Here is a 10,084-nt window from a genome sequence, read left to right on the forward strand (position 1 = left end):
CTTTGAGGGATTTAACTTCATCCCATATTTCTTCAAGGTTGCAAACATCTCTTACAAGTCGGTTACATGGTCCTGTGGCAGCACACTCTTGACTAGCATGTCATCGACGTATACTTCCATATTGCGTCTGATCTGGCCTCGGAACATCTTGTTTACCAGCCTCTGGTATGTTGCCTCTGCATTCTTCAAACCGAAGGGCATGACTTTGTAACAGTACAGGCCTCAGTCAGTTATGAACGCAGTTTTCTCACGATCTTCTGGATGCATGTATATCTGGTTGTAACCAGAGAAGGCGTCCATGAAGCTGAGTAAGCCATACCCAGTGTTGAGTCCACCAATACATCGATACGAGGTAACGGAAAGCTGTCTTTTGGGCAGGCTTTATTGAGGTCAATGAAATCCACGCACATCCTCCATTTCCCATTGGATTTTTTGACCAATACTACATTGGCTAACCAATCAAGATAATACACTTCTTCGATAAAACGAGCCTTGAAAAGTTTCTCCACTTCTTCAGCTATAGCCATATTCCGTTCCAGAGCAAATTTTCTTCTCTTTTGCTTTACCGGCTTCACACTTGGATCCACATTTAGCTGGTGGAGGATGTCTTTAGGATCAATTCCTGGCATATCTTCATGGGTCCATGCAAAAACTTCTAAATTCCCTTGTAGGAATGTGATGAGGCTGTCTCAGATTCTGGGACTAAGTTGTGTCCCGATCTTCAAAACCTTACCTCCACTTACTACCACATCTTCTAGAGGTTCAGCTGGCTCTCCCTTTGGCTCGTTCCTGCTATTACCACCTACTGTACCAATGACAATAGGAGTCGGATCCAAGACCCTCTTGAAAGACGTATTGTAACATCTTCTCGCCTGGGTCTGATCCCCTTTCACTTCCCCGACTCCTTCTTCCGTTGGGAACTTCATCATCAAGTGGTATGTTGAAGTTACGGCCTTCAACCAATTTAATGCAGGTCTACTGATAATGGCATTGTAGGCACCTAGTCGGTCAATAACCAAGAAATCTACCATCACAGTTTTCTGCTTAGGTGCTATCCCTGCTGTTACAGGAAGTGAAATAAGACCAATCGGCTGGACTTGCTCTCCTGCAAATCCAACCAGAGGAAAGCTGAATGGTGTGATCCTATCACAATCGATACCCATTTGTTTAAAAACTGGCCAGTACAGTACATCGGCTGAGCTTCCATTGTCCACCAAAATTTTGTGGATCATATGGTTGGCCACTGTCACAGTTACGACTAGTAGATCATCATGCGGCTACATTACCCCCCTAGCGTCTTCTTCAGCGAAAGAAAGGATCACTGAATCCTTTCTTGCAACTTTGGACGGTCTCTGCACTATAAAGACTTCCTCGGCCTGTGTCTTCCTAGCATGGGCTTTCCTGGCCGAATTAGACTGTCCTCCACCAGCTATTCCTCCGGCAATAGTGTAGATTTCTCCTACCACTTCTTGATCCCGAGGGGGTCTCAGATCTTCTCTGGGACCCTCATCCCGATCACGCCTCGGCTCTCGTCCTCCTACGTCTCGGTTTGCATCCAACAAAAGGGGTTGTTGGTGAACCGCGTCTCGGTTCCTTTCTCCTGCTAGGAATCTTACTAGCCTTCTATTTCTAATGAAAGTTTCAATTTCCTGTCGCAAGGTTATACAGTCTTCCGTCAAATGCCCGTGATCATTATGGTACTCACAAAACTTCGTCCAATCTCGCTTCCTCGGATCACCCCGCAACTTACTCGGCCACCTGAAAGTTGGGTCTCTTCTGATCTCCATAAACACTTTGTTGACCCTGGTATTCAAAGGTGTGAACCTTCGATCTTCACGTCGCCGGGTTTCTGTCTTTGGGAATGATGGTACAGCCTTCTTTACTACTCTCTTCTGAAACCTTTCTTCCTTTGGAGCAAATGCTATAGGTGGCTCATTTTTGGCGTCCTCCTTCTCTTTTTTGGCGTCCTCCTTCTCCTGGTCTTCTTCCTCCTGACCTTTCGTGAGAGCCTTAATCATTTCCTCCTGATTAATATACTCCTCTGTCTTGACGATAAACTCGAGAAGAGTTATTTCTATCGAACTCTTTGATACTTCAGCCATTAAAGGCCCATTTGGCCTGTCTCCATGCCATAAAGCGGATAATACAGTTTGATCCCCCGGGTTATCCACTAACAATTTTTTTTTATTGAACCTATGCATGAAATCTTTCAGGCTTTCTTCCTTCCCTTGACATAATGACAGTAAGCAAGCCGAGTTTTTCCTCCTCTTCTTGGTAGCCAGGAATTGGCTTAAAAAGTGGCTTCCAAGTTCTTTGAAACTGTCTACAGACTTGGCAGGAAATCTGGCAAACCAGTCCTGAGCGACTCCTTCCAAAGTGAGAGGAAAGATTCTGCATGCTATTTCATCTAGAAACCTATGAAGGGAAAAGTGAACACGAACGCTTTCCATATGTTCAGAAGGGTCGCCACTACCGTTAAACTCCTTGACGCGAGGCATCTTGAAGTTTTCAGGCAAAGGGAAACCTAACACTCGATCAGTGAAAGGCAGGTCGGTGTTATCCATAAACCCCGCAGCAGGGGTTTTTTCATCCTTTGCAGCCAACTTGCGAGTTAGCTCTTCGTACTTTTTCTTCAAATCTTCCATGTCAGCACTCATCTGGGTCTCATTTCGCCCTTGAAATTGCTCTCTTCGAGGCCTAGTATGCTGAGACCTCTCTGGGTTCTGCTACTCATGATGCTCCTCATTCTGGACAGTAGTATGATGGCTAGCTTGGACTGAACTTGCTTCCTCATCGCGATGTGAACCTGCAGTTCGCTTCCCATTGCGAATTTCCCTTCGTCTTTCCTTCTCACGCCATTCTTCATACCTTCTTGCGTTGGAGGCTGTGAGGCTCACAGCCCTCAGCGGCTGTGAGCCTTACAGCCCTCAGCGGCTGTGAGCCTTACAGCCAGGTCTTCATTCTGCTTTTTCAGAGCCTTCATGGATTCAGACATCTACTTCATGAATTCTGCTAGATTGGATGGTGGTGGTGCGTTGGAGGCTGCAGCAATGGAACGGGTAGTCACCATTTTGGATTAGTAGAGAACTGATGAAAATCAATGTTTCCCATAGACGGCGCCAAACTGTTGATGCACAGTTTTCCAGATGATGATGTGGCACGCCTGCCGAGCTCAAGTTGACCAACACACGAACTATTTGACTACACAACAAAGAAGAAAGAAGGATCGAAGTGACCGGGGGTGAGCCGGCGGGAACACTCCGATGCCTAAGTCAGAATGGGAAAGGATATTGACAACATCTACAGAGCTCAGATAATGAGAGTTGTGATTACCTTTGTTTTGATAGTATGACTCGTATTTATAGGCAGGGAGAGAATTTAATTTCCCACACATTCAAGAATCTTATCCCTTGATATCGGCTAAACAAACATTTGAATGAAAGATCATGTTTGTTAGTTGTTCCACGATTTCAGTGGCTTGAGATCAGAGGATCAGCCTTGTAATCTTTTAGGCCATGCTAGATTAGAGTGTCTGAGTAGGACTCGATCGCTTTTGTGATCTTAGATATCAACTGACATATCTTCATGGATATGTGCAGGACCTAGATTGTAAAAGATATGATAACAATGATTACTTATTTATTAAAAGTAACATCTTTCAAGATATCGGAGTTATTCCCTTTACCGAGACTTACATGTCCTGAGTTAATCTCGGACTTTATGGTCTCGGCTAGAGGGGGTCTCAGATTCATGGTCTCGGATCGGATAAGCAAGTCTTGGATTTGGGCCTCCTCTGGCTGGGCCCGAGGATTGCTGAATAAATAGTAGGCTAGTCCATGACCCAACAAAGTGCTTTTTCAACTTTAGATTTTAAAATATATATAGCCGTTATTTCAATTAAAAAATAAAATGCTTCTGAGATAATATGGAATTATATAAATATATTTTAATTCCCAGCATTTTTTTTTTTTACAGATAATTTTATTTTCTCTCTCTTCCTCTCACCATTATTAATAGTTGTTACAAACTATTTCTGATTCTGGATAATGTTTAGAGTTTGCAATCTGCACACTACATCGGGCAGTATTGTATCCTGAGGATAAGATTGCTCTGATTCCCTTTTGCAAAACTTCTAATACAAGTGGGAGGTAATATTTATTTAAGAGATAGAGTCACAATCGCCTTACTATCCAGATTTCATTTACTTCATATTCTGTTTGTATTCAACATTTATTTTTTGCCTACAATTCCCACATCTTTATTTCCAACAATTCTTAGATATATATTCTGCATTCTTCAATGGTACTTCCAACAATGAATTCTATTATTACTTCTCTGAACGTGATGCCACAAGATCTTTCCAAATTGGATCGTTTTGATGGCAACGACTACAAACGCTGGAAGGAGAAAGTTGAATTTCTACTGACAACATTGAAGGTTCGTTATGTGCTCGATACACCCTGTCCGAATGTTCCTGCAGAAGGAGCAACCGATGAACAAATTGATGTGAAGTTCAAATGGGAGGAAGACAGCTACACATGTAGGGGGAGTATCCTCAACACCTTCACTGATCCACTGTTCGATATGTATGCACCAAAGAAGTTTGCAAGAGAGATTTGGGAGGCATTGGAGAACAAATACAAAAATGAGGATTCTTGCAACAAAAGCTATATGGTAAGTAATTATTTTGATTTTAAAATGGTGGATAATAAGCCTATTTTGAATCAGGTTTATGAGATTCAACTTATTGTCCAACAATTTTATTCAGAGGGCATTCCAATTGATGAAAAACTTCAAGTGGGTGCTATTATTGCCAAATTTCCACCGACTTGGAAGGATTACCGTAAGTCACTTAAGAGAAAAGGTGATGATCTGACTCTGGAAGGTCTTCAGAGACAACTTCATATTGAAGAAGAATCAAGGCTTCGAGACAAACTCGAATAAAAGGCTTACATGAGCAAATCTGCCCATGTTGTTGAAATAGACAACAAAAAATGGAAAAAAGCCCAAATATGAATTTGGTGGTCCTAGTAAAATAGGTTCAAAGAAAAAAGGCAATTTCAAGAAAAATGTAATTTGTCATTACTGCAAGAAGCCTGGGCACTTCATCAAGAATTGCAGAGTTCTGAAGAAGAAGGAACAGACGAACAATGTTGAAGAAAATCTTATTACTGTAATTTATGAAGTGAATATGGTAATCAATGATTCAAGTTGGTGGGTTGATACTGGTGCAACTCGTCACATCTGTGGAGATGGAAATCTCTTCAAAAAATATGAGAAAGTTGGTGATGAGATTGAACTCTACCTGGGAAATTCAACTACCACCAAAGTAGTTGGAAAAGGCACTATTGAGTTGAAATTTACTTCTGGCAAAATAGTTACTCTTATTGATGTATTTCACGCACCAGAGATTCGAAAGAATCTGGTTTCTGGTGGTCTTTTGTCCAAACATGGCTATAAACTTGTATTTGAGTCTGACAAATTTGTCTTGACCAAAAATGGCATGTTTGTGGGCAAAGGATTTGCTATAAATGGAATGTTTAAACTCAATTTAATAAAGGAGAATGTTTATGTTTATATTGTTGACTCTTATTCATTATGGCATGCTAGATTAGGACATGTAAATTATAATTCTGTGAATCGTATGGTTAAATTAGGATTGCTGCCTTCTAATTTGCATGATGATAGAGATAAATGTGAAATCTGTGTTAAAACAAAGTTAACTAGAAAACCGTTTTCAAGTGTTAATAGATCATCTTCGAATTTACTTGAATTAATACATTCTGATGTATGTGATTTGAGTGGTAAAATTACAAGAGGTGGTAAAAGATATTTTATTACTTTTATAGATGATTTGTCTAAATATGCTTATATCTATTTGATTAGAACAAAAGATGAAGCTTTAGATATGTTTAAAATTTATAAAGCTGAAGTTGAAAATATACTTGGTTGCAAGATTAAATCATTAAGAAGTAATAGAGGTGGAGAATATTTTAATAATGACTTTGACAATTTCTGCGAAATTAATGGTATTATTCATGAGAGAACAACACCTTATACACCCCAACAAAATGGTGTAGCGGAAAAAAAAATATAATAAAATAGAACACTCATGGATATGGTAAATGCAATGCTTAACCATTCTGGTTTGCCTGTAAATCTTTGGGGTGAAGCTATTTTTTCTGCAATTCACATATTAAATAGAGTGCCTTCTAAAAGAAATAATTTTTCCCCCTATGAGTTATGGTTTAAACATAAACCCAACATAAATTATTTTAAATTGTGGGGGTGCCTAGCTTATGTTAGGTTGCCTGATTTTAAAAGATCTAAATTAGGACCAAGAACTTCCAAATGTGTTTTTCTCGGTTATGCTTTTCATAGTAAATCTTATCGTTTTCTTGAATTGGATTCTAATGTAATTATTGAATCAAGAGATGCAGAATTTTTTGAATCCAATACAATTAAAAACTCTAATTTTTCTGAAGCAAGTACTTCTAATAATGAAAATATTTTGAAAATATTGTTTCAAAAAATGAAGAGAATTTTGAAATTAGAAAATCCAAAAGAATTAGAAAAGAAAAGAGTTTTGGTCCTGATTTTTTGACATATTTTATAGAAGGCAACTCTCAAGTGATTGTGAATGAAGTTGGTGTGTATTACAATATAGAAAATGAACCTTCTAACATTGAAGAAGCTATGAAATCTAGGGATGCCACATTTTGGAAGGAAGCTATTGATGATGAAATGGAATCCATTATGTTTAATAACACATGGATTCTTGTAGATTTACCTTCCGGTTCTAAACCCATAGGATGTAAATTGATCTTTAAGAAAAAGATGAAATCTGAAGGATCCATTGACAAATATAAGGCTAGATTAGTAGCCAAAGGGTTTAGACAATCAAAGGGCATTGATTATTTTGATACATATGCTCCTGTGGCTAGGATTTCTTTTATAAGAACTTTGATATCTTTGGCTTCCTTATATAACCTTGAAATCCATCAAATGGATGTGAAAACAGCATTCTTAAATGGTTATATACTTAGATGAAGAGGTATATATGGAACAACCAAAAGAGTTCATTATTCCAGGACAAAAAAACAAAGTTTGTAAATTAGTCAAGTCATTATATGATTTAAAACAAGCTCCAAAATAGAGGCATGAAAGATTTGATAACGTAGTTATTTCTAATGGTTTTCGTTTGAATGAAACTGATAAATGCATTTATTTTAAAATGTTTGATAGTAATATTGTCATTATATGTTTGTATGTAGATGACATGCTAATTTTTATTAATAGTATTTCTTGTATTAAAAATACAAAAGATTTTTTATCATCACATTTTGATATGAAAGATATGGGTATAGCAAACACTATACTTGGTATTAAATTACACAAAATAGGAAATGCATATGCCATATCTCAAACTCATTATATTGATAAAGTTTTGAATAAATTTAGTCATTTGCATGACAAAATTTCTCGTGTTCCTTATAACTCAAGTTTAAAGCTTGGAATAAATAAAAATCGATGTGTATCACAACTAGAATATTCTAGTGTTATTGGAAGTCTGATGTATGCAATGCATTGCACACGTCCAGACATTGCATTTGCCGTGGGCAAATTGAGTAGATACACAAGTTGTCCAAGCATTGAACATTGGAAAGCAATTTCCATAGTGTTGGGTTATTTAAAAGGAACTAAATCATATGCTCTACACTATGGAGGATATCCTTCCGTAATTGAAGGGTATAGTGATGCTAATTGGAATTGTGTTGATGATGGATCTAAATCCACAAGTGGATGGGTTTTTACCCTTGGTGGTGCAGCTATCTCTTGGGGATCCAAGAAACAAACTTGTATAACTCACTCAACTATGGAGTCAGAGTTAGTTGCTTTAGGAGCTGCTGGAAGAGAGGCTGAATGGTTAAGAAATTTTTTAATTGACTTGCCTTTATGGCCAAGTCCCATGCCTCCAATTTCCTTGCATTGTGATAGCCAAGCTACATTATCAAGAGTATATAGTAAGTCCTACAATGGGAAGTCAAGACATATCAATCTTAGACATAATACTGTGAGACAATTATTGGAAGAAGACATTATCACAGTAGACTATGTAAAATCGTGCACGAATTTAGCAGATCATTTTACAAAAGGCCTAAGTAAGGATCTGATTCGTAAAACCTCATTTGAGATGGGTCTAAAACCAATTGAATAGATCACTACAAGATGGCAACCCAACCTAGACTTTGGAAAACAAACTCTAGGTTCAATGGGAAAAACAAATCTTGATTGTGATGATATTAGCACTAAATTAGACCATCTAGAGGAATAATTGATATTTAGTGCGAGTCCTGTAATGAAAAGGAAATGTTAAGTATAACTCTTAATGAGTTCGCATAAAAGGTGTTTTTTAATCTACAAGAGCACTTAGAAGAACTCTACCTATATGAGTGTAAAGTCATGCCGCTTTTGTCGAGGCTTGGTAAGCCACCTAGAGCACTCATGAAGTTGGGATAATGCGTATGACCATTAATGCGCGACTGAAAAGAACTATAGAAATTTTAATATGTTAATATGTGTTAATTCTCCGGTTTTATCATTAAGTATGATAGTTCAAAGACATTAAGTCTACTATCACGCTAATAAAGCTTTGAGGATTATACACTAAGTGAAAGTTCAAACCCAAAATGTACTTTCATTTATGTATCAACATTTTGGAGTAACAGCAAATATATATATATTATTTTCTTGAAATAAGTGGGGGATTGTTGATATTATTTCATGATTATTTTGAATTTCAAATAAATAACTGATCTCCTATTATCATGTTTTAATAGTCATTTATTTTAAATAAATAACTTTTCATCATATTATCTTGTTTTGATCGGTTACCACTACTTCATCCATATCTAATATTATTATGCTATATGAGATCATATGTTTTTAAGTTTCAACTGCTTTTTCAACTTTAGATTTTAAATTATATATAACCGTTATTTCAATTTTTTTTTTAAAAAAAATGCTTATGAGATAATATGGAATTATATAGATATATTTTAATTCCCAGTAGTTTTTTTTTAATTTTTTTTTTTATATAAATAATTTTATTTTCTCTCTCTTACTCTCACCATTATTAACAGCTGTTACAAAATATTTATGGTTCTGGATAGTGTTCAGAGTTTGCAATCTGCACACTACATCGGACAATACTGTATCCTGAGAATAAGATTGCTCTGATTTCCTTTTGCAAAACTTCTAATACAAGTGGGAGATAATATTTATCTAATAAATAGAGTCACAATTGCCTTACTGTTCAAATTTCATTTACTTCGCATTTATTTTCCATTCTATTTGTATTTTACGTTTATTTTTTTCCAACAATTCTCAAATCTTTATTTCCAATAAAAACCAAATCTAATTTGGATTACTGAAACAAAGGAAGACCATACGTTTTAGGATAAGGAGTGACGGCTTGGCCCCACCGACTTGAATGTTCCAGTCAAACTGATCAACAACTTTCACTTTGGTTGTTGAATAGTTACACTATTTGTTGACCAATTGCATTGTGTCCATTATATTCCGGTCCCTAATTACCAACTGCGGTAAGGAATTGAAGGGTACCATGCAGAGTAAGAAGCCATGCCTCTTATTTGTTCTGCTTCTAATCCTATCCTGTTATCGAGCACGCTTCTCCATAGCTGGTGATACACTTTCAGCAGGCCAATCGCTTTCAGGGAGCGGGACCATATTATCTCAAGGTAGCAATTTTGAGCTGGGTTTCTTCAAATCAGGCACTTCATCAAAAAGCTTATGTTGTCCTAACCGGGTCCCGACAGGGTACCGGGCAAGTACTGGCAGTGTTCCAACCAGATCTTGGACGGATCTTGATCGAGTCATGACAAGTCCTAAAAGTGTCCTAATCGAATCTTGGGCAGTTTTTGGCGGGGTCCCAGACGGATCCTGGTCGGGTCCCAGCAGTCTTGACAGGGTCCCTGGTTGGTTATGGCGAGGTCCCGGGCGGCATCTCGGCTTAGTTGATCAATTTAAGAATGAGATGTTTAAATTAGAAAAATAGTTTACG

General features: G+C 37.6%; 2 protein-coding genes across 2 annotated transcripts; both read right to left on the reverse strand.

Annotated features, from left to right (window-relative positions):
• Positions 1–222: 222 nt before the first annotated feature.
• On the reverse strand, positions 223–1,163 carry LOC132170668 (uncharacterized). The gene is made up of 3 exons (XM_059581736.1): positions 734–1,163; positions 457–622; positions 223–304 (listed from the first exon to the last, which is right to left on the reverse strand). Exons 1-3 carry the CDS (start codon positions 1,161–1,163, stop codon positions 223–225), a joined length of 678 nt encoding a protein of 225 aa, XP_059437719.1.
• Positions 1,164–1,277: 114 nt separating this feature from the next.
• Positions 1,278–2,657, reverse strand: LOC132170676 (uncharacterized). The gene has a single exon (XM_059581750.1). It carries the CDS (start codon positions 2,655–2,657, stop codon positions 1,278–1,280), a length of 1,380 nt encoding a protein of 459 aa, XP_059437733.1.
• Positions 2,658–10,084: the final 7,427 nt, after the last annotated feature.

This window comes from Corylus avellana, chromosome ca1 (assembly GCF_901000735.1).
Source record: "Corylus avellana chromosome ca1, CavTom2PMs-1.0".
Classification (NCBI taxonomy): Eukaryota; Viridiplantae; Streptophyta; class Magnoliopsida; order Fagales; family Betulaceae; genus Corylus; species Corylus avellana.

Coding starts and splice junctions, on each gene's coding strand:
- LOC132170668 (XM_059581736.1), bottom strand. CDS start 1,163: ATGGGTATCGATTGTGATAGGATCACACCATTCAGCTTTCCTCTGGTT. Junction 623..733: donor AGATGTGGTAGTAAGTGGAG/GTAAGGTTTTGA, acceptor AAGATATGCCAG/GAATTGATCCTAAAGACATC. Junction 305..456: donor GAAGTGTATTATCTTGATTG/GTTAGCCAATGT, acceptor TGGCTTACTCAG/CTTCATGGACGCCTTCTCTG.
- LOC132170676 (XM_059581750.1), bottom strand. CDS start 2,657: ATGAGTGCTGACATGGAAGATTTGAAGAAAAAGTACGAAGAGCTAACT.